Below are 23606 nucleotides of genomic sequence, written 5' to 3'. Positions count from 1 at the left end.
ATAACGACTTTACAGTTTATTAAGAACCTTTTTGAAAGCAACATCTAGAACTTATAATTTCTTCTTTCTACATTATCAAATTACAATTGTTTCCATTATTAAAACATTTCAAAAATATATCAAACTTGTTTGTGTTACATTTAGAATTCCATTTAAAATGGGACGTTGTAGAAACTTACTGTAAAAACGGTAATTGTAAAACTTCATAAAACACATATCTATTCTAAAGACATTCCAAGTCTTTGGAAGGCTTTGAACATTATCCTTTGGACTGGATACACAAACATTTTGTTTGATGCAGTTTTGACTGATCTATTCTTAATGCTGTCTTTCACCTTAATGCAAGGTGCTGCATTACGGTCTGGTGTGGAATGAACATCCAGTGAACAACAACAGTTACCGTCACAGGCAGCAACACAAGCTCTCCCAGGGTAAACCTACTCATTGACGTCCACCACTAGCAGTTCTTTGTATTTTATCAGGTAGTAGGGGTAGCACTGGCACCGGTCAAAAACTACAAAGATGGTGGGGTTGACCAGCTGGTCCACACAGGTGTCGTATAGGTTGTAGTCCTCCTTCGTGGATCTGACGGGTGGCGGCCGGCGGTATTTGCACTTGCCCACGCTCACCTTTCCCACCAGCACCTTGGCCAGGAACATGTGACGCACCCCAGCGTCAGGTGACACCGCAGCGAATGTGTTGGAGTAGGAGGCGTCACGGGCGAAGTAGGAGCCGTAGCCGTACACGAACCCGTTGACTCCCGAGACGCGCGGGTCAAAGTTGTTGTGGCAGATGTCCTCAATGAAGTCCCCGACGGTCCCGTGGAACAGGTGCCTCTCCAGAGCCCCGTCTTCCTTGGTGTCACCGCGCTTCCGCATGTGCTCCTTGTACCTACAACACAAACAATGCCACCTAATGTATGAATTAATCTTAAATTAAATCGTTTTTTATCAGTATTACATTTATTCATTGTCAAATGGAGCAGGAAAATAAAAAGCCTTCATCTCCTTTGGATAACCCTTATCAATACAATTATATTGATCTGTTGTGTGATGTAATGTTGCACCGTGTTATCTACCTTTTCCCTATCCTTTATCCCATTCCCACATGACGGTCATATACACAGTACATGAGGAAAATGAATGGCTATTCTCGTAAGGATAGAAAACATATCAAAGAGGGCCAGAGGGAGTTCCCATCCACACCTTTGGAACTTGTCCCAGTGGAGAACATTCTGGATCTGGTGGAGGCTGACTATCTCCACCCGGGTCTCTGACAGGGTCTTGTGGAACAGGCGGTGGACCTTCTGAAAGGCCTGAGTGTTGGCCGGCACATCCACCATGCTGTAGTCCTGGTCTGGGGCGGAGCTAGGGGTCCACACTGGGGGGTACCAGGTGCTGAACTCCCCCAGAGGGTCTACACTGAAGTTGGCCGGGGAAGGCTCGGTGGATGTGCCGGCCAGACCATCCAGCAGGATACCTGTCCTATACAAATCAAGTAGATTATTGTTTTCGTGAATGTAGTTCATATTATTGATGAACTACAACGAATATGGTGTGATTCCAGCATTATGAGTAGGACCCGGAGAAATGCTCTACCACCTGACCTATGACATTAACCTGCAGTTCAATCAATAATTTTACTGATGACACTACAGCCTCTTCCAAACACATTTCAACATAATGAACACATGGTTAGTCGTGGTTAGTCATTTTACAGGTCAGGAGTATCTTTCTAGCCCCTCCCACACAGATGCGTCCCCTTCAGGGTCTAAATGCCAACAGGTGGCTTGAGATGACACTATCAACCTTTTGGTGCTGTAGGACAGAACTACTGGTTTAAAAAGAGTGGAGAATTTCTCCAGGCCCCAATTATGAGTTAAACTACATGACCAAAAGTATGTGGACACCCCTTTGGACTCGGCTATTTCAGCGACACCCGTTGCTGACAGGTGTATAACATTTTGCAATCTCCATTGACAAACATAAGCAGTAGAATGGCCCGTACTGTAGAGCTCAGTGACATTCAACGTTACACTGTCATAAGATGCCACCTTTCCAACAAGTCAGTTTGTCAAATTTCTGCCCTGCTAGAGCTGCCCCGGTCAACTGTAACTGCTGTTATTGTGAGGTGGAAAATTCTAGGAGCAACAACAGCTCAGCGAAGTGGTAGGCCACACAAGATCACAGAACGGGACCACCCGGTGCTGAAGCGCGTAAAAATCATCTGTCCTCGGTTGCAACACTTACTACCAAGTTCCAAACTGCCTCTGGAAGCAACGTCAGCACAATAACTGTTTGTCTGGAGCTTCACAAAATGGCTTTCCATGGCGGAGCAGCCACACACAAGCCTAAGATCACCATGCGCAATGCCAAGTGTTGACTAGAGTGGTGTAAAGCTCCTGCCATTGGACTCTGGAGCAGTGTAAAAACGTGTTTTCTGGAGTGATGAATCACGCTTCACTATCTGACAGTCTGATGGACGAATCTGGGTTTGTTCAATGCCAAGAGAGCGCTATCTGCCCAAATGCATAGTGCCAACTAGTTTGGTAGAGGAGGAATAATGGTCTGGGGCTGTTTTTCATGGTTTGGGCTAGCACCTTAGTTCCAGTGAAGGGAAATCTTAACGCTACAGCATACAATGACATTCTGGACGATTCTGTGCTTCCAACTTTGCGGCAACAGTTTGGGGAATGCCCTTTCCTGTTTCAGCATAACAATGCCTCCGTGCACAAAGCGAGGTCCATACAGAAAGGATTTGAGAGCCCTGACCTCAACCCAATCGAACACCTTTGGTATGAATGCTGACTGCGAGTCAAGCATAATCGCCCAACATCTGAGCCTGACATCACTAAAGCTTTTGTGGCTGAATGGAAGCAAGTCCCCGCAGCAATGTTCCAACATCTAGTGGAAAGCCTTCCCAGAAGAGTGGAGGCTGTTATAGCAGCAAAGGGGGGGAATCAACTCCATTTTAATACCTATGATTTTGGAATGAGAGATTCGATGAGCATGTGTCCACATACTTTTGTAGCCATGTAGTGTATAACAAACAAGTGCATGTAAATTAGATTTAAGATAATTGAACACAGTTCAAAAGAGCCTAGAAAGTAAGGTAACTGAACCAATCCACCAGCTCAAGGTTAAAACAAAACATGGATACGTACCTCAAATGTGCTCTCAGAGACTTAAGGGAGCGGTAGAAGGGTCTGAGTCGGATAGCCCGCTGAAACCCTGTGGTGACGTTGGTCTGGATCATACTGATGAAGTCCACCTTGTATTCCACCGCTAAGATGTGCAAACGACACTCCAGCTCCCCAGCATCCCTCTTGTCCAGAAGGATCTTGGACACATCCTTAACAAGACAACCCAGTAAGTCAAAGCCTACATGAACATGAAACAGAGGTAACCATTTGTGAAGGAATTATCTTTTGTCATGAACAAAAACGCAGTCCGCCATAGCGAAAGTTCATTAAAGATCTGAGGGTAGGAGAGAGGGGTTTGAAGCACTCACGTCTTTGTACTTTGTCCAGCTGAGGTTATTCCACCAGAAGAAGCACCACCTGGTGTAGAGGTGAGGGTTCTTGGTTGGGTCTGTGGTGTTCTGGAGTCTTCTGACCCGGTCGTATTTCTCCCCGTCCTTCAACGTCATGTTGTCAAAGTGCAGGGTGAACATATCCGTACTAGTGATGGGGGAGGGGGGGGGGGGGATTAGATACAGTTACGTATCGGGATATAACTTTTTGACGATATACAGTGCCTTCAGAAGTTTATTCACACCCCTTGACTTTTTCCACATTTTGTTACAGCCTGAATTCAAAATGTATTAATTGATATTTTGTATCACTGGTCTACACACAATACCCCATAATATCAAAGTGGAATTATGTTTTATAAATTAAACAGCAATAAAAAGCTGAAATGTCTTGAGTAAATAAGTATTCAAACTCTTTGTCATGGCACGCCTAAATAAGTTCAGTAGTACACATTGGCTTAACAAGTCAGATAATACGTTGCATGGAATCACTGTGCAATAATAGTGTTTTACATTATTTTTGAATGACTACCTCATCTCTGTACCCACACATCCAATTATCTGTAAGGTCCCTCAGTCGAGCAGGGAATTTCAAACACTGATTCAATGCCTCACAAAGAAGAGAACCAATTGGTAGATGCGTCCAAATTAAAAAAGCAGACATTGAATATCCCTTTGAGCATGGTGAAGTTATTAATTAAACTTTGGATGGTGTATCAATACACCCAGTCACTACAAGGATACAAGCGTCCTTCCTAACTCAGTTGCTGGAGAGGAAGGAAACCATGAGGCCAAAGGTGACTTTAAAATAGTTTGAGTATAATGGCTGTGATCGTAAACTGAGGATGGATCAACAACATTGTAGTTACTCCACAATACTAACCTAAACGACAGACTGAAAAGAAGGAAGCCTGTACAGAATACAAATATTCCAAAACATGCATCCTGTTTGCAATAAGGCACTAAAGTAAAACTGCAAAGAATGTGGCAAAGAAATTAACTTTATGTCCTGAATACAAAGGATTATGTTTCATGCAAATCCAAAACAAAACATCACTCTTCATCTTTTTCAAGCATGGTGGTGGCTGCATCATGTTATGGGTATGTTTGTCATCAGCAATGTCTAGGGAGTTTTTGGGGATAAAAAAATAAATGGAATAGAGCTAAGCACAGGCAAAATCACTGGGACACTGGGAGACAAAATTCACCATTCAGCAGGACACTAACCTAACCTAACCTATCAACAAAATGGAGTCGTGGTCAGCTTTTCCGAAAGGGGGGCGGGGCAGGGCCTTATATGCGTCGCGGAAGTTAGAGTAACAATGATCCAAGGTCTTTCCACCCCTGGTTGCGCAATCGATATGCTGATAAAATTTAGGGAGTCTTGTTTTCAGATTAGCCTTGTTAAAATCCCCAGCTACAATGAATGCAGCCTCCGGATAAATCGTTTCCAGTTTGCAGAGAGTTAAATAAAGTTCGTTCAGAGCCATCGATGTGTCTGCTTGGGGGGGGATATATACGGCTGTGATTATAATCGAAGAGAATTCTCTTGGTAGATAATGCGGTCTTTTATTGGATTGTGAGGAATTCTAAATCAGGTGAACAGAAGGATTTGAGTTCCTGTATGTTTCTTTCATCACACCATGTCACGTTGGCCATGAGGCATACGCCCCCACCCCTCTTCTTACCAGAAAGATGTTTGTTTCTGTCAGCGCGATGCGTGGAGAAACCCGTTGGCTGCACCGCTTCGGATAGAGTCTCTCCAGTGAGCCATGTTTCAGTGAAGCAAAGGACGTTACAGTCTCTGATGTCCCTCTGGAATGCTACCCTTGCTCGGATTTCATCAACCTTGTTGTCAAGAGACTGGACATTGGCAAGAAGAATGCTAGGGAGTGGTGCACGGTGTGCCCGTCTCCGGAGTCTGACCAGAAGACCGCCTCGTTTCCCTCTCTTTCGGAGTCGTTTTTTTGGGTCGCTGCATAGGATCCACTCCGTTGTCCTGTTTGTAAGGCAGAACACAGGATCCGCGTCGCGAAAAACATATTCTTGGTCGTACTGATGGTGAGTTGACGCTGATCTTATATTCAGTAGTTCTTCTCGACTGTATGTAATGAAACCTAAGATGACCTGGGGTACTAATGTAAGAAATAACACGTAAAAAAACAAAAAACTGCATAGTTTCATAGGAACGCGAAGCGAGGCGGCCATCTCTGTCGGCGCCGGAAGAGTCCCAGAGTCCCATTTTGTTGATCCCTGCCTACAGACAGAAACTAAAACAAGAGGCTCCCACGCTGAGGTCTGTCCAACGCTGGTCCGACCAAGCTGACTCCACACTCCAAGACTGCTTCCATCACGTGGACTGGGAGATGTTTCGTATTGCGTCAGATAACAACATTGACGAATACGCTGATTCGGTGTGCGAGTTCATTAGAACGTGCGTTGAAGATGTCGTTCCCATAGCAACGATTAAAACATTCCCTAACCAGAAACCGTGGATTGATGGCAGCATTCGTGTGAAACTGAAAGCGCGAACCACTGCTTTTAATCAGGGCAAGGTGTCTGGTAACATGACCGAATACAAACAGTGCAGCTATTCCCTCCGGAAGGCTATCAAACTAGCTAAGCGCCAGTACAGAGACAAAGTAGAATCTCAATTCAAAGGCTCAGACACAAGAGGCATGTGGCAGGGTCTACAGTCAATCACGGACTACAGGAAGAAATCCAGCCCAGTCACGGACCAGGATGTCTTGTTCCCAGGCAGACTAAATAACTTTTTTGCCCGCTTTGAGGACAATACAGTGCCACTGACACGGCCTGCAACGAAAACATGCGGTCTCTCCTTCACTGCAGCCGAGGTGAGTAAGACATTTAAACGTGTTAACCCTCGCAAGGCTGCAGGCCCAGACGGCATCCCCAGCCGCACCCTCAGAGCATGCGCAGACCAGCTGGCCGGTGTGTTTACGGACATATTCAATCAATCCCTATACCAGTCTGCTGTTCCCACATGCTTCAAGAGGGCCACCATTGTTCCTGTTCCCAAGAAAGCTAAGGTAACTGAGCTAAACGACTACCGCCCCGTAGCACTCACATCCGTCATCATGAAGTGCTTTGAGAGACTAGTGAAGGACCATATCACCTCCATCCTACCTGACACCCTAGACCCACTCCAATTTGCTTACCGCCCAAATAGGTCCACAGACGATGCAATCTCAACCACACTGCACACTGCCCTAACCCATCTGGACAAGAGGAATACCTATGTGAGAATGCTGTTCATCGACTACAGCTCGGCATTCAACACCATAGTACCCTCCAAGCTCGTCATCAAGCTCGAGACCCTGGGTCTCGACCCCACCCTGTGCAACTGGGTACTGGACTTCCTGACGGGCCGCCCTCAGGTGGTGAGGGTAGGCAACAACATCTCCTCCCCGCTGATCCTCAACACTGGGGCCCCACAAGGGTGCGTTCTGAGCCCTCTCCTGTACTCCCTGTTCACCCACGACTGCGTGGCCACGCACGCCTCCAACTCAATCATCAAGTTTGCGGACGACACAACAGTGGTAGGCTTGATTACCAACAACGACGAGACGGCCTACAGGGAGGAGGTGAGGGCCCTCAGAGTGTGGTGTCAGGAAAATAACCTCACACTCCACGTCAACAAAACTAAGGAGATGATTGTGGACTTCAGGAAACAGCAGAGGGAACACCCCCCTATCCACATCGATGGAACAGTAGTGGAGAGGGTAGCAAGTTTTAAGTTCCTCGGCATACACATCACAGACAAACTGAATTGGTCCACTCACACAGACAGCATCGTGAAGAAGGCGCAGCAGCGCCTCTTCAACCTCAAGAGGCTGAAGAAATTCGGCTTGTCACCAAAAGCACTCACAAACTTCTACAGATGCACAATCGAGAGCATCCTGGCGGGCTGTATCACCGCCTGGTATGGCAACTGCACCGCCCTCAACCGTAAGGCTCTCCAGAGGGTAGTGAGGTCTGCACAACGCATCACCGGGGGCAAACTACCTGCCCTCCAGGACACCTACACCACTCGATGTCACAGGAAGGCCATAAAGATCATCAAGGACATCAACCACCCGAGCCACTGCCTGTTCACCCCGCTATCATCCAGAAGGCGAGGTCAGTACAGGTGCATCAAAGCTGGGACCGAGAGACTGAAAAACAGCTTCTATCTCAAGGCCATCAGACTGTTAAACAGCCACCACTAACACTGAGTGGCTGCTGCCAACACACTGACACTGACTCAACTCCAGCCACTTTAATAATGGGAATTGATGGGAAATGATGTAAATATATCACTAGCCACTTTAAACAATGCTACCTTATATAATGTTACTTACCCTACATTATTCATCTCATATGCATACGTATATACTGTACTCTATATCATCGACTGTATCCTTATGTAATACATGTATCACTAGCCACTTTAAACTATGCCACTTTGTTTACATACTCATCTCATTTGTACATACTGTACTCGATACAATCTACTGTATCTTGCCTATGCTGCTCTGTACCATCACTCATTCATATATCCTTATGTACATATTCTTTATCCCCTTACACTGTGTACAAGACAGTAGTTTTGGAATTGTTAGTTAGATTACTTGTTATTACTGCCTTGTCGGAACTAGAAGCACAAGCATTTCGCTACACTCGCATTAACATCTGCTAACCATGTGTATGTGACAAATAAAATTTGATTTGATTTGATTTTAAAACACAAGGCCAAATATAAACTGGAGTTGTTGACCAAGATGACATTGAATGTTCCTGAGTGACAAATTTACAGTTTTGACTTAAATCGGCTTGAAAATCTATGGCAAGACTAGAAAATGGCTGTCTAGCAATGATCAACAACCAACTTGACAGAGCTTGAAGAATAAAAAAATATACAATCCAGTTGTGCAAAGCTCTTAAAGACTTATCCAGAAAGACTCACTGCTGTAATTCGCTGCTAAAGATGACTCTAACATGTATTGACTCTTATGTGAATACTTATGTAAATGAGATATTTCTGTTTTTCATGTGCAAAAATGTCTCAAAACATGTTTTCACTTTTTGTTATTATGGGGTATTGTGTGTAGATTGGTGAGAAAAAATATCAATTGAATCCATTTTGAATTCAGGCTGTAACACAACAAAATGTGTAATAAGTCAAAGAATACTTTCTGAAGGCACTGTATCTGCACCAACATTTCAATAGTTTTCCTTCATAGTTCTCCATCTTCTTTTTAAAAAGGGAGACCATCGGAACTTGTTCTCTCATGCTTTCTCTTGTCCCTCTACAGCAGACATCGTGAGCAATATGCTTGAAATCACAGTATCGAAACGCAATACATATCATATTGGCACCTAAGTATCGTATCGTGAGGTACCTGCCAATTCCCAGCTCTAATCATAGCAAAAAAAACATTAAGAGTTATGGTGTGGTAGCAAGTAGCGCTACCTAAAAAAAACAGTATCAAATCCTTAATGTCATCTCTGGCACTTCCCGTGTGTGTGTGTGGGTGAGTCTCAGTTCCTGTATTTTTCTTCTTCATAAACTCTGTAAATGTGCAATATTTTATACATTGATTGATAAACTATGGTGTGATTAAAATTCAGCAGTACTTATGGAGCTATGAATGACAACAAGTATGAAAATCACAGATTTTGAGGACTGATGGACAGTTTTATGATTAACATCTACTACCTGTACTACTCACCCTTCCTTGACTCCAATCTCCTCCCGGTTGACATTGCAGTAGGCCCTCTCTAGATTAACCTGGGCGCGTGGGGTGAAGTCTACCCACTGGTGACTGTTGATGCACCACAGCTGCCAGTGGAAGGGGTATGGCGTGTGGTGCTGCTTGCAGTTGCTCCCCGTCCTGCAGAAGTAAGTGAGAAAGTGGTCGCAGATCTGGATGTCGCCGGAGGTGTTTGTGTGGAAGGTCAGACTGGCTGCCGTCTTGGATGGACCAGGGGGCTGATTAGTGCTAGCGGCTTGGGCTTGTGTTTGGGCTGGGGTGGTAGGCTGGTGGACAGGCTGTGGCTGGGTGATGATGACAGGCAGGGGGAGGATGAGAGAGGTGGTTTTCACTGGGCCCGGTGTCATGTTTTGGGGCTTGTGAGGTGAGATGGTGATTGCTCCAGGTTGAGGAAAGAGGGTGCTTTGAGGAAAGGTGAGGAGCACACTGGGGGGGATTTTGGTTGGGGTCATTTGTTGTGGTAAAGGTTGGATGATAATTTGGGTCAGGCTTAGGGCTGAGGATGGGCCTGACGACAACTGGATGATCCTGGTGGTGCTGCTGCTTTTGCCAGGAGAGCAGATAAGAGTATTGCTGGCACTAGTAGTCTGCCCTGACTTTGAGGGGAGAGGAGTGAAGCGGACATTGATACTGTATGGTGTCACAGTCCAGACAATGTCCACTTGTTGGGAGTGCATGGCGTCCCACACTGGTAGACTGGTGTTGGTGTCAGAAGGGACCTCCATGAGCAGTAGAGAAGGAGTGAGGAAACTGACCTTGGGAGACTTTGGACAGGCCTCTGTGATCACGGTTGTAGGTCCCCTCTTCTTCCCTTTGATTGATGAAAGGTCAGTCATCTTCAATATTTTTGAGGGTAAATGGTCAGTTTATGTTGGCATAGATAGCATGGTACACGAAGGACTAAAATGTCCCAATCCTATCCCGAGTCTCTGACAAAACAAAAGCCTAATACTTTTAAAAGCAACACTTATAACTTGACCAAAATCCAATTAGCTGGAATCCTAAAAACACTTATAGAGATATCCTGTAGACATTTAATAGAAAGGTACTAATTAATACGAATGCTTGAGACTTTGCGTCGTGTTTCTTACTAGCTAAATTACTAGCATCGCATAATGCAAAAACAGAACATGAACTTACTTTTTAGCTGTTAACTTGCAGTGTTTCAGGCCTAATGAATCTGTCCACGTTTTGTTTTACTCGAAAAAAAGTATTGATTGGTGAGTAACTTAAAAGACATTTACATTTAAGCCTAAAAAAGATCTGGAAGTCGTCTTCAAACAATATTCTTACAGGATCGTTTATAGATTTCAGGGGATACCATTTGACGGTGTTATTACAGGAATGGTTTAGCCCAACTATTTGAAATTGATGACGACTGCACAGAAATACTAGTTTATCTTAGTATTTTCTAATAAAATATCACCACAGCAAGTCTGGTGTTCCATTTTTATTTAGTTTTATTCCACACAGAAACGAAACTTTTATTCCATACTACACAATAAAATAAATGTCAACAAGTGTCCATTAAATCAAATGTAAGTGTTAATTTAAAGACAACGAGTGGCAGATATTTAAATATTATTTATCCATTAGATGTTTCTCATGACATAAAATCAACATCAAGAAAGACACTAGAGACAGAAAATTCCATGCACCAACACATTCTCAGGTGTGATCTAATGCTTTCACTGAGACCTCTAATGGCTCAATCCTCAGAGGACACTGCTTGCAGCCAACCCAGAAATAGGGGAAGACCCTCTCAGAAAAGGTGTGTTTGAAAGTGTAGATCTGCGTGTTGTCAGCTGGGTCAGAGAAGCACACTCTCCCCTTCTCCCAGTCTAGCTGCACTCTGATCCTCCGAGGGCTCTTCTTCAGATTGAGTCGTGTCAGGGGTGAGGTCCCTGCAAAGTACATCTTGTGGTAAAAGTACACGGACAGGTATCCATTCTTCAGCACGGAGGAGACCTTGTCTTTCCTCTGGATGGACTCTTTGGCTACGCCGAGGACCCAGGCGCTGTTCTCTCCAACCTCCACATCCCAGACATGCTTTCCTGAGCTGAAGCCCTCAGAGCCCAGTACGCCTGTGTCAGGGTCAAACCTCTCGGGGTTGTCTGGAAGCTTCTGTTTGTCGTCGCTGTCCCTCACACTGGTGAGGTCTTCAGACAGCAGGAGCCAGGGGGCAGCCGTGTTGGGGTCCAGAGTCACTGGCGCTGAGGAAAAGGTATATCCAGTTACCATGATGTAGTGGTTCTCACCACTGTAATTGCTGTGTCAATACACATTAAGAAGCACTTTAAGTGCTTAAAAAGTTACGGTTTCAGTCTATCATGTAATGAAATAGACTAGTCTTGACACCGAGTGATGTTCAACACTCTGCAGTTAGTACTCAGTACTCACTGTATTTAACAATCCCTTGCATCTTCTCCCACACTTTGTATTGAAGTGAGCCCAGGTACTTAGCCACATCGATGAGTGCTCCAGAGACCATATCTGGGTCCTGCAGTGTGCTGCACTGAGCACTATACAGCAAGAACAAGAAGGAGTTAGTAGTTAGTACTCATCACTGTCTGTAGACAGCGAAACCACCAGGGGTTGTAATTGACTCACCTTTTCATTGTCTGCTTGCATTTCTTGAGAAAAAAAGTATCCTCCAAAGCCATCTCCTCCTCCACGGCTCTGATTGTGTCAGAGAGGGAGGCCAGGGTTCTGTCCATCTCCCTCATACTCTGCCTCAACATCTCACTCTTACTCTCCTCCTCCTCTTTCAGAGCTGCAAGCCTAGCAGCCTCTTCAGCTTGGAGGAAATGGTGGAGTGTCTCAAACTCCTCATGAATCCTCTTTGCCACAAACCGGGCCTGGACCTGAAATGAGACCTATGTTAGGTTTGTGTGTTAACATATGAGAGAGTTTGATTTATTTCATACTATGGCCAACCACCAACACTACCTGAATGTGTGTCACTGTATTTTCATAGTTTTGCTTCATTTTGTCAAAAGCCTCCGTCTTCTCTTGCAAACAAGTAAGCACAGACTTCATATCCTCCTACAAAGAACATTAAAAAGACAATTGGACTAAGAATAGAGTAAACAAAACATATCAGTTCTTCAAAGGCAAACAGTTGCAGAAGGCATAAAACAGATTAGATCAAACTCACAGCATTTTCCCCTTTACCTTCATGTTCACCTCTGAACTCATAAAATGCTAGCTAGAGAACTCAATTTATATTTATAGGGTTGCCTATTACAACAACAGATTACCTTCATGTCGCCTATAGCCTCTCCCACCGGGCAGCACTCATGGTTTTTATGCTTCCTGGAGGTGTGACAGACCACACAGATGGGCTCCTTGTCCTGCAGACAGAACAGCTTCAGCCTCTCCCCGTGCAGGGAGCACAGCTCACCCGGTTCACACAGCTCTCCTGTAGACCCAAGCGCTCCACTCTCCTGGATGTAGGAGTCACACAGGTTCTTCAGGGTGAGGCTGGCCACCGGCTCGTCCACAAACTCCCTTCTACAGAGAGGGCAGTCCCGGGCCGAGCCCTTCCCAGACCAGTACTGCTGTAGGCAGGCTGCACAGAAACTGTGGCTGCACTTGAGGACCACAGGGTCCCTGAAGATGTCACAGCACACAGGGCAACAGAGGTCCTCCTCTGGGAGAGAGAATCGAGCGGCCATGACTTCTTCACACGAAAGTGACTCTTCCTCTGGAAGGGAATGTAGGGCAAAGGGACGCACAGAGCTGCAGGCATTAGACAAACACAGAGTGAGCCCTTGTTTGTGTTATACTTAGCTAATGGCCTCTGTAAGGTACAGTATTTACTTTAACTTTACCCAACTAAATATTTGGGCTCAACAACATACTGCCTGAACTTCAAAATGGCCATACTTACTGCCTAGGACAAGTCGATGTTTAGTTTGGGAGTGCTTTAATAGAACAAGTTACATTGACACTCGCCTGATATCCAAGGCACGTCTACAGGAGAAAGCAACCAATACACGTAACTAGCTCCTTGTTTTATCTGCGACGCCAAGAGTTGTTTTGACTTCCTTCTTCCTGTTATGGTGTGACACATCCTTATCGGGGTGGAGCCAGGCAGACCATTCTTTAACACTTTACCACCAGTTCCACTTTTAGCTCACTTTGGTATCATTATTTGGTGGTACTAGACTGTTACTCCATTGTTTGTGTTTGTTGTCATTGTTGTCTTTGTAAATAAATTATTTATTCATATTAAAAGTAATGTTTCACTAATGAGTTGTCAAGCCATGAGCACTACAAATACATAATATAAATCAACTACTATTTGAATGTTAATGTCATAGCCGTGGGATATATTTACTCCATTGATATTTAAATTTTTGTTGTAGGCCCACTCTGACTATAGGCCCATTTTACAGTGTGGCATTGAGCAACAGTGGTCTCTACTGTATACCGGTAGTTGGAGATCCCCATCTAGTGGTGAATATTTGCAATGGTAGCAAATTGAAACTTTATTTTATAACGTGTTAATGAATTAAATGAGCTAAACCCACTTATATAATTAAGAATCTACATTCAGTTAAATAGAAAAGCACAACATGAAATGCAATAGAAACTTTTAATATTTATTTAGATAGCTGACTGTACTTTACTTATTTTACATACTGTAACAACTGTTGTAAACACTTGTACAAGCATTATGAGATAGACAGTTGTTACCATACCACATGCCATTGGCATCAATTAGATTACACTACTTATACCCATAGTATGCTTTGTGTTGAGGCAAGTCTTACAGCTATTTACATGGAGCTGGATTCAACTAAAGTTCACACAATGGGGTCCCTACAATTGATACTTCAACTAAATAACATGTTAGTAGATATTTGTCCCCACATATTATAAACTTAGCAACCTGTCTCCACTCATGTTTATATTCTGCCCAAAGTTGGGGCTAACTGACAAAAGGCGCAGTGGGACCAATTGATTGGTACTGTAAAAGTATGGGAACACTTTTTCAGTGAATGTATCATTGAAGGTGTACAGAGTAGTGCTCTTAGTGGGATCGCAGAATGTCAGCTCCCCCTTGTCACAGTCCAGACGTGCTCTGATTACTTGTGGGCTCTCATCCAACTTGATCTGGATGTCTGGGTTTACACATACTCTATATTTCCCACTAATATATCTGATGCTCCACAATCTACATTTTGAGTGACTTGTTGCGCACAATGGACTCTTTGCCTACTCCCAGGGTCCAATTATCACTTTATCCTACCTCTACATCCCAAAAATGTCTGCCTTTACTGTACCCTTCAGAACCCAACACTCCCATTTTAAGCCTTTCAGGATTTTCTGGAAGGTTCTGCCTCTCCTCGCTGTATGTCACAGTGGTCAGGTCATGAGTCAGTATGAGCCTTGCAGACGCTGTTTGGATCAATGGTCACTGAAGCTTTAAGGGGAAAGTTTATTTTACTTTTATATTGTACTTTAATACTGAAGTGTGTGGGTGTAATGGGAGATAAAACTATTTCAAATAAAAAAAGTATTGTGGCCTTATTTGCTACAGTAAGATATTAAAAAACAACATTTGTGAAAAACTTGGACTTTCTATAGTAAACGATCCGAAGCATCTTCTTCCAGACCTTGGATTTCAGAGATCCCACATGCTTGGCTATGTCAATGAATGCTCCGGACACTATCTCAGCATCTGCAGTGTCTGTTGCTGTGGATTCGGCTCTATGGGAATAAGAAAACATCAGTGCTGTTGTAAATGGAGTGTAACATGTATTTAGTAGGGATGAAATGGGACTTAATTTACAACATACCTATTAAGTATGACCTTGTAATTGTACAAAAGAAGGACATATTTCACTATGTTATATCAGATGACACTGAGATAATTGAGAAAAAACTCACAGAGAAATAACTAATTTACAGTTGTGAACTCATTCACCAGCAAATTCCGACCTGGTTGAGAATTTCAAGGCGTTATACGACATTTGACTGTAGACTAGCAGTGTGACACTTGCGTCCTTTAGACAAACATTCGTTTTTGCAGTGAGTTCATGAGCTCATGTTGAGAATTTACATCTTTGTTATTTAAAAAGTCTTTACCGTTACCTGAAGGAATGTGATATTGTCAACTTCCATTTCCTTGATCATTTGAATAGTCTCTATTAGGGTTGAAATCTGCTTGGTCAACGGCTCAGCTCTTTCTCGCATCACTTGACATTTCTGTTGCTCTTCCTTTCTCAGGGCAGCTGTCCTGGCTGTCTCTTCCTGTTCTGGGAACTGGTGGAGTTTCTTAAACTCCCCCCTTATCTGCTCCTCTCCACACTGGACTTGACCATAATGGACTTGACCAAACTTGACCACTGCTCAAATGTTTCTACATTTCAAAACTTTTTTTTTAAAATGACAGTATATGCTCCTCCCAGGTTGGATGGTACATCTTGGCTGTGTTCATGTTTTTTTAATTCCTTCTTCAAAGTGGAACTCACACGCTGGATTTCTCTCTAAAAATAAATGAAAAGTGATTCTTGTAAACATGGTAAATGTATGTTACACAGACCAGTCTTTTAATCCAGCCAGTCACTCTCTACTCAGTCACATAATGTGATTTAAATTACCAGTTAAAATAAAAGCAAAGGGAACAGATACTTTCACAAACTGACCTTCAAATCAGGCAGAGCCTCCTTAGTGGGACAGCAGTCATGGCCTTTACGTTTCTTTGATGTGTGACAGACAACACAGATGAACGGCTTGTCATCAAAACAGAAGAGTTCCATGTTGCTGGCAATTGTCCTGAGATACTTTCTCCTTTTCACTCCCTCTCTGCAACGATTCTCAGAGACTCTTTAAGGCCAAACTTAGGCTAGGTTCATCAATAGAACACTCGTTCCTGCATACAGGACACAGCAGATTGTCCATATCCTCCCAGTATTTCTATAGACACTCCTCACAAAAGCCATTTGAGGACGACAAGGGTGATGTACATTTATTTTTTATTGAATCTTTATTTAACTAGGCAAGTCAGTTAAGAACACGTTCTTATTTACAAAGACGGCCTACCAAAAGGCAAAAGGCCTCCTGCGGGGTTGGTTCTGCAGGTGGGGACCACAGACCACTTCTCAGTTCCTATGCTTCCTGGCTGATGTTTTGGCCACTTTTGAATGCGGGCGGTGCTTGCTTTCACTCTAGTGGTAGCATGAGACGGAGTCTACAACCCACACAAGTGGCTCAGGTAGTGCAGCTCATCCAGGATGGCACATCAATGCGAGATGTGGCAAGAAGGTTTGCTGTGTCTGTCAGCGTAGTGTCCAGAGCATGGAGGCGCTACCAGGAGACAGGCCAGTACATCAGGAGACGTGGAGGAGGCCGTAGGAGGGCAACAACCCAGAAGCAGGACCGCTACCTCCGCCTTTGTGCAAGGAGGAGCAGGAGGAGCACTGCCAGAGCCCTGCAAAATGACCTCCATCAGGCCACAAATGTGCATGTGTCTACTCAAACGGTCAGAAACAGACTCCATGAGGGTGGTATGAGGGCCCGTTGTCCACAGGTGGGGGTTGTGCTTACAGCCCAACACCGTGCAGGACGTTTGGCATTTGCAAGGGAACACCAAGATTGGCAAATTCGCCACTGGCACCCTGTGCTCTTCACAGATGAAAGCAGGTTCACACTGAGCACATGTGACAGACGTGACAGTCTGGAGACGCCGTGGAGAACGTTCTGCTGCCTGCAACATCCTCCAGCATGACCGGTTTGGCGGTGGGTCAGTCATGGTGTGGGGTGGCATTTCTTTGGGGGGACGCACAGCCCTCCATGTGCTCGCCAGAGGTAGCCTCACTGCCATTAGGTACCGAGATTAGATCCTCAGACCCCTTGTGAGACCATATGCTGGTGTGGTTGGCCCTGGGTTCCTCCTAATGCAAGACAATGCTAGACCTCATGTGGCTGGAGTGTGTCAGCAGTTCCTGCAAGGGGAAGGCATTGATGCTATGGACTGGCCCGCCCGTTCCCCAGACCTGAATCCAATTGAGCACATCAGGGACATCATGTCTCGCTCCATCCTGGACAGTTGCACCACAGACTGTCCAGGAGTTGGCGGATGCTTTAGTCCAGGTCTGGGAGGAGATCCCTCAGGAGACCATCCGCCACCTCATCAGGAGCATGCCCAGGCGTTGTAGGGAGGTCATACAGGCACGTGGAGGCCACACACACTACTGAGCCTCATTTTGACTTGTTTTAAGGACGTTACATCAAAGTTGGATCAGCCTGTAGTGTGGTTTTCCACTTTCATTTTGAGTGTGACTCCAAATCCAGACCTCCATGGGTTGATACATTTGATTTCCATTGATAATTTTTGTGTGATTTTGTTGTCAGCACATTCAACTATGTAAAGAAAAAAGTATTTAATAAGAATATTTCATTCATTCAGATCTAGGATGTGTTATTTTAGTGTTCCCTTAATTTTTTTGAGCAGTGGACAAAACACACATCACAATAAGAGAGACAACATAACAGTACATAAAGAGAGACCTATAAGACAACAACATAGCAAGGCAGCAACACAACATGACAATACAACATGGTAGCAACACAACATGACAATACAACATGGTAGCAACACAACATGGTAGCAACACAACATGACAATACAACATGGTAGCAACACAACATGACAATACAACATGGTAGCAACACAACATGGTAACAGCACAAAACATGGTACAAACGTTATTGGGCACAGACAACAACACAAAGGGCAAGAAAGTAGAGACAACAATACATCACGAAATGCAGCCACAACTGTCAGTAAGAGTTTTATTTATGTCACAACACACAGGACAAGAGAGGTGTTCCTCCAGGAGAGACAAGCTGGCTGCCAATTTAATGAATCATTCTGTGTGCTATTCTGTCTTGGTTAAGGCTAGAATCCAGCAAGCAGGTTGACTGGGTTGTGGCGCAGGGGGCAGGTTATACTGGTTATAAAGGCATGATACAGACTAAAACTCCACCCACAGTTAAGTTTTCATATTCCAGGAAACTAAACTACCACATTTCCCTCTGTGTCCTGGCAGGAACCCAGATGTGTGTAGTGTTCCAACCAACAATAATGAGTGATCTAACACAGCCATGTATTAATAAGTCTTGTCTTGTCATAGCAGCTTTTACACATATCATATAATACATAGTAAAGGAAATATGCAGCTGTCACCTTTCCAATATCTATTAGGAAATACACTGTACAGACTAGTGACCTTTTTGTTATTAATCAAACTAGTGATGTGCCAATTAGTACCTGTGTTGTGAGAACAATACTTTACCACTAGATGTCAGTAAGTGCCCAGACATTAAAAAGAGAAACAGTTATTACTGTGAAACTAATTGTAAAACTACATTGTAGACTGTTACTTACTGATGGTGAAGATATCGTAGTATTGCTTAACAGTTTATAAGTATACAGACATGGTCGTCCAATGAGATATGCTGCTATTATATGTTACATCATTTCAACTCTAGTCTGAAAATAGTCCTACAGTAAATCCCATTTACTTTTAACCTGTCCTTTCTGCTTTTTAGTATCTTCTGCTTTTTCCCACAACCCCTCCGATATACACACACACATACACAAACACACATTAGGTTGGAGAGGCTGGAGCAGAGGGAATCCGCAGTGCAGCGCCCAATGAGCAGATTTGCCTCGTGCCCCAGCTCACGTCTCAGTTACCTTAGTGAGGGGTCTCTTACAAAGGCGCAGTGGGCTTTTAAGACTGCCTATACTAAAGTATGGGAACAGCTTTTCAGTAAATGTGTGTTTGAAGGTGTACAGAGTATTGCTCATAGTGGGGTCGGAGAATGTGACCTCCCCCTTGTCACAGTCCAGACATACTCGGATCACTTGTGGGCATTCATCTACCTTGATCTCTTTGCGTGATTTCACACCTGCTTTGTATTTCCCATTAATATATCTGATGGTCCACAATCCACTCTCAGGATCCAGTTTTACTAGCTTCTTCCGCACAATGGACTCTTTGGCTACTCCCAGAGACCAGTTATCGCTGTCTCCTACCTCAACGTCCCAGAAATGTTTGCCTTTAATGAAGCCCTCAGACCCCAACACTCCTACATGAAACCTTTCAGGATTGTCTGGAAGACTCTGCTTTTCCTCACAGCACGTCACAGTGGTGAGGTCATCAGTGAGGATGAGCTTTGTGGACACTGTGTTTGGATCCATGGTTACAGGATCTAAGGAGATACAGATAAACCATTTCACAGAACTATTGAAAGATATATTCTGTTCACAAATGTTGGCGAATTGAATTGTGAAATACCCTGGACTTACTGTAGTCAACAATCTTAATCAGACTGTTCCAGACTTTGAACGTCAGACATCCAACATGCTTGGCCATGTCAATGAATGCTCCTGGCCCCATCTCAGCATTTGCAGCAGTGTCTGGAGGTGTGCACTCGGCTCTAGGGTAATAATTTAACTTTAGTGATTCCATTCAATGGAATGGAAAAGAGATAAAATAAAATGGGACTTACCTGACAAGTACGGCCTCGTAGTTCTATAAAAACAACATGGACAAATGACACTGTTACAGTATGAGGTGGCTGTGAAATAAAAGGCAATAAACCTGTCAATCATTGTAAATATGCTTATTTGCCTCATAGCTTACAGGTATGTCCATTGACAGTTGTGAAACAATTGTATTCACCACCAATTGACATAAATTAAATAATACTGGCCCACATACCTGCAGGAATGTGATATCATCAGTCTCCATGTCCTTTTTGATAAGTCCGATAGTCTCAGAAAGCATTGAGATATTCTTGGTCAACTTCTCCATTCTTTCTCTCATCACTTCATATTTCAGCTGTTGTTCCTTTTTCAGAGCAGCTATCCTGGCAGCCTCTTCTTCTTCTAGGAACTGGTAAAATTTCTTAAACACCCCCCTTATCTGCTCCTCTCCAAGTTGGCCCTGGACCTACCATAGACAAGAAGGAAACTTAAAAGGATAGTTCACCCAAATTACAGATTTACATATTGGTTTCTATACCCTGAAGCAGTCTATGGACAAAGTATGACAGCAATCCATGTTTTGTTTTAGTTTCCCTGTGCAGCGATGCTCCCCATCCAACCTGACAGAGCTTGAGAGGATCTGCAGAGAAGAATGGGAGAAACTCCCCAAATACAGGCATGCCAAGCTTGTAGCGTAATACCCAATAAGACTTGAGGCTGTCATCGCTGCCAAAGGTGCTTCAACAAAGTACTGAGTGAAGGGTCTGAATAGGAAAAAAACTATTGAATTAATTTTAGAATAAGGCTGTAACGTAACATCATTTGTAAAAAGTCAAGGGGTCTGAATACTTTCCGAATGCACTTCATCTTTACTAGAAAATATGTATTACTGTGAACTACCATTAAGTGTTCCACACAGTTTTCCTCTTCCAGTTTGGCGGTGGTCATTTTTCCCAATTTGTTTTGCAAAGGAGCCTTGATTTCACTCTAGAATGACATAAGAAGTGAAATTTGTCAACCTTGCTAAACGTTTATGTAGATTAAACAAAACTGAGTCAGGCGTTCATTGTACAGTACTCAGCTAGTCATGTCTTTATTCAGTCACAGAGGGATCCATTTTTCTTTAAACAAGGGCAAAGTTAACAAATCAAATCACACAATTATCAGTTAAATAAAGGCAAACATGTTGAAATATGTCTCACCTTCAAATCAGGCAGAGCCTCCTCAATGGGATAGCAGTCATGGCCTTTATGTTTCTTTGATATGTGACAGACAACACAGATGAGCTGTTTGTCATCAAAACAGAAGAGTTTGAGTTTCTCTCCATGCAGCTGGCAGATATCCTGAGATTCTTTCTCCTTTTCACTTCCTCTCTGGAACGATTCACAGAGACTCTTTAAGGCCAAACTTTGGCTCGGTTCCTCAGCAGAACACTCTCTCCTGCATACAGGACACAGGAAAATCTCCAAGTCCTTCCAGTATTTCCGGAGACACTCCTCACAGAAGCTGTGGCTGCATTTGAGGACGACGGGGTTGCTGAATATGTCACAACACACGGGACAAGAGAGGTGTTCCTCCAGGAGAGACAAGCTGGCTTCCATTATTATTTATCACTCTGTGTGCTATTCTGTCTTGGTTAAGGCTAGAATCCATAAAGCAAGTTAACTGAGTTGTGGCTAAAGGGGCAGGTTATACTGGTTATAAAGACATGATACAGACTAAAACTCCACCCACAGTTACATTTTCATATTCCAGGAAATGAAACCAAAACCAGAACTATCACATTTCCCTCTGCATCCTGGCAGAAACTCAGGTGTGTGTAGTGTACCAACCAGAAATAATGAGTGATATAACACACACTAGAGGGATATAAAACAACAATAAAAAATATGTTAAATCAAACAAGGACTTTACCACTAGATATCTAGCCATTGCAAAGAGCAACGGTTATTACTGTGAAAAGCATTGCAAAACTACATTGTAGACTGCTGGTGAAGACATGGCAGTATTGCTTAATAGTTTATAAGTATACAGACATGGTCACACAATGAGATATGCTGTTATTATATGTAGTGTACTTTCAAATCTAGTCGGAAAATAGCCAATTTACTTTGAACCTGTCTTTCAACACACCAAGGTACATGTCATCTTACTAACAAACAATTCCTCAACTAAATGCTATTGCAGTCTTTCTCTCTCTCGCATTATGTATTGAAGTGAATTCTTCAATCTGGTGTTTCAGATCAAAATTATGTCATTTCAAGTTTGCAAGTTTGCAAGTGTTCAGTTTGTCTGTCTCTGTATAGATATTCTGTATAAACTACTGTGTACTATATATACATGTACTCTGTGTAGGATGATATCCTCATCTAGTTGTGAGAACTTGAAATGGCAGTAGATGACAAAAAATGTATCATCTGTCAATCAACAACGTTTAAAGGGAGTTCAATTCACTTGAACAAGTTGGAAGAAAACAATATATATACGTTTTCAGACCCTTTGCTATGATACTCGAAATTGAGGCCAGGTGCATCCTGTTTCCATTGACCATCCTTGAGATGTTTCTACAACTTGATTGGAGTCCACCTGTGGTAAATTCAGTTGATTGGACATGATTTATGAAGGCACAAACCTGTCTATATAAGGTCCCTCATGTCAGAGCAAAAACCAAGCCATGAGGTCGAAGGAATTGTTCGTAGAGCTCCGAGACAGGATTGTGTCACAGATCTGGGGAAGGATACCAACACATTTCGGCAGCATTGAAGGTGCCCAAGAACACAGTGTCCTCCATCATTCTTAAATGGAAGAAGTTTGGAACCACCAAGACTCTTCCTAGAGCTGGCAACCCGGGCCAAACTGAGCAATCAGGGGAGAAGGGCCTTGGTCAGGGAGGTGATCAAGAACCCAATGGTCACTCTAAAGGAGATCCAGAGTTCATCTGTGGCCATGGGCGAACCTTACAGAAGGACAACCATTTCTGCAGCACTCTACCAATCAGGCCTTTATGGTAGAGTGGCCAGACGGACGCCACTCTTCAGTAAAAGACACATGACAGCCAGCTTGGAGTTTCCCAAAGGGCACCAAAAGGACTCTCAGACTATGAGAAACAAGATTCTATGGTCTGATGAAACCAAAATTCAACTCTTTGACCTGAATACCAAGCGTCACATCTGGAGGAAACCTGGCACCATCCCTTTGGTGAAGATTGTTGGTGGTAGCATCATGCTGTGGGGATGTTTTTCAGCGGCAGGGACTGGGAGATTAGTCCGGTTCGAGGGAAAGATGAACAGAGCATAGTACAGACAGATACTTGATGAAAACCTACTCCAGAGCGCTCCGGACCTCAGACTGGGCGACGGTTCACCCTCCAACAGGACAACAACCCTAAGCACACAGCCAAGACAACGGAAGAGTGTCTCAATGTCCTTGAGTGGCCCAGCCAGAGCCCAGATATCAGTAAGTATCCAGACATTGCAATGAGCAAAACTACATTGTAGACTGTTACTTACTCCTGGTGAAGACATGGTAGTATTACTTAATAGTGTATATGTCAAGGCTGTGGGTAACTGGTGAAAGGAGTCAGGCGCAGGAGAGCTGAGATGTGTGGACAAGGTATTTAATTCAGGAAAACACCAGTACAAAACACAATACTATGGTGCTGGAAAAATACCGATACCACAAAATAAACTGGCGTAACAACAAAACCCGGCAACAATAATACCAGCCGTCATAATACAGCCTTACAATAAAACAAACACACACACAAACATGGGGGAAACCAGAGGGTTAAATAA

General features: G+C 43.7%; 3 protein-coding genes and 1 pseudogene across 5 annotated transcripts; all 4 read right to left on the bottom strand.

Annotated features, from left to right (window-relative positions):
- Positions 1 to 437: 437 nt before the first annotated feature.
- Positions 438 to 10141, bottom strand: LOC139392658 (protein mono-ADP-ribosyltransferase TIPARP-like). Its single transcript, XM_071140801.1, has 5 exons — positions 9264 to 10141; positions 3511 to 3679; positions 3164 to 3351; positions 1206 to 1484; positions 438 to 891 (listed from the first exon to the last, which is right to left on the bottom strand). The coding sequence occupies exons 1-5, from the start codon at positions 10139 to 10141 to the stop codon at positions 438 to 440; spliced, it is 1968 nt and encodes a 655-aa protein (XP_070996902.1).
- A 611-nt stretch (positions 10142 to 10752) lies between these two features.
- LOC139392641 (zinc-binding protein A33-like) lies at positions 10753 to 13373 on the bottom strand. 3 transcript variants are annotated; one of them, XM_071140764.1, is made up of 6 exons: positions 13198 to 13373; positions 12566 to 13011; positions 12255 to 12350; positions 11916 to 12169; positions 11706 to 11827; positions 10753 to 11518 (listed from the first exon to the last, which is right to left on the bottom strand). In XM_071140764.1, exons 2-6 carry the CDS (start codon positions 12980 to 12982, stop codon positions 10974 to 10976), a joined length of 1434 nt encoding a protein of 477 aa, XP_070996865.1. In that variant the 5' UTR covers positions 12983 to 13011; positions 13198 to 13373; the 3' UTR covers positions 10753 to 10973. The 3 variants fall into 3 exon arrangements, with proteins under 3 accessions (XP_070996865.1, XP_070996867.1, XP_070996866.1); XM_071140766.1 differs by having other exon boundaries at positions 12566 to 13046; positions 13263 to 13373; XM_071140765.1 differs by having other exon boundaries at positions 12566 to 13046; positions 13198 to 13368.
- Positions 13374 to 14186: 813 nt separating this feature from the next.
- On the bottom strand, positions 14187 to 16075 carry LOC139392939 (nuclear factor 7, brain-like; annotated as a pseudogene).
- A 2021-nt stretch (positions 16076 to 18096) lies between these two features.
- Positions 18097 to 21532, bottom strand: LOC139392642 (zinc-binding protein A33-like). The gene is made up of 6 exons (XM_071140767.1): positions 21015 to 21532; positions 20713 to 20799; positions 20048 to 20278; positions 19836 to 19858; positions 19633 to 19763; positions 18097 to 19535 (listed from the first exon to the last, which is right to left on the bottom strand). Exons 1-6 carry the CDS (start codon positions 21411 to 21413, stop codon positions 19003 to 19005), a joined length of 1404 nt encoding a protein of 467 aa, XP_070996868.1. The 5' UTR covers positions 21414 to 21532; the 3' UTR covers positions 18097 to 19002.
- Positions 21533 to 23606: the final 2074 nt, after the last annotated feature.

The sequence above is a fragment of the Oncorhynchus clarkii genome, chromosome 33 (assembly GCF_045791955.1).
Source record: "Oncorhynchus clarkii lewisi isolate Uvic-CL-2024 chromosome 33, UVic_Ocla_1.0, whole genome shotgun sequence".
NCBI classification, from domain to species: Eukaryota; Metazoa; Chordata; class Actinopteri; order Salmoniformes; family Salmonidae; genus Oncorhynchus; species Oncorhynchus clarkii.
The sequence above is the reverse complement of the archived record's forward strand: the minus strand, read 5'-3'. Positions and strand labels throughout refer to the sequence as shown.

Coding starts and splice junctions, on each gene's coding strand:
- LOC139392658 (XM_071140801.1), bottom strand. CDS start 10,141: ATGACTGACCTTTCATCAATCAAAGGGAAGAAGAGGGGACCTACAACC. Junction 3,680..9,263: donor GAGATTGGAGTCAAGGAAGG/GTGAGTAGTACA, acceptor CCCCATCACTAG/TACGGATATGTTCACCCTGC. Junction 1,485..3,163: donor TCTCTGAGAGCACATTTGAG/GTACGTATCCAT, acceptor TGATTTGTATAG/GACAGGTATCCTGCTGGATG.
- LOC139392641 (XM_071140764.1), bottom strand. CDS start 12,982: ATGGCCGCTCGATTCTCTCTCCCAGAGGAGGACCTCTGTTGCCCTGTG. Junction 12,351..12,565: donor AGGCTATAGGCGACATGAAG/GTAATCTGTTGT, acceptor TGTTCTTTGTAG/GAGGATATGAAGTCTGTGCT. Junction 11,519..11,705: donor GCAAGGGATTGTTAAATACA/GTGAGTACTGAG, acceptor CCTTTTCCTCAG/CGCCAGTGACTCTGGACCCC.
- LOC139392642 (XM_071140767.1), bottom strand. CDS start 21,413: ATGGAAGCCAGCTTGTCTCTCCTGGAGGAACACCTCTCTTGTCCCGTG. Junction 20,279..20,712: donor ACTGTGTGGAACACTTAATG/GTAGTTCACAGT, acceptor TGTCTATGGTAG/GTCCAGGGCCAACTTGGAGA. Junction 19,859..20,047: donor ATGATATCACATTCCTGCAG/GTATGTGGGCCA, acceptor TTGTTTTTATAG/AACTACGAGGCCGTACTTGT.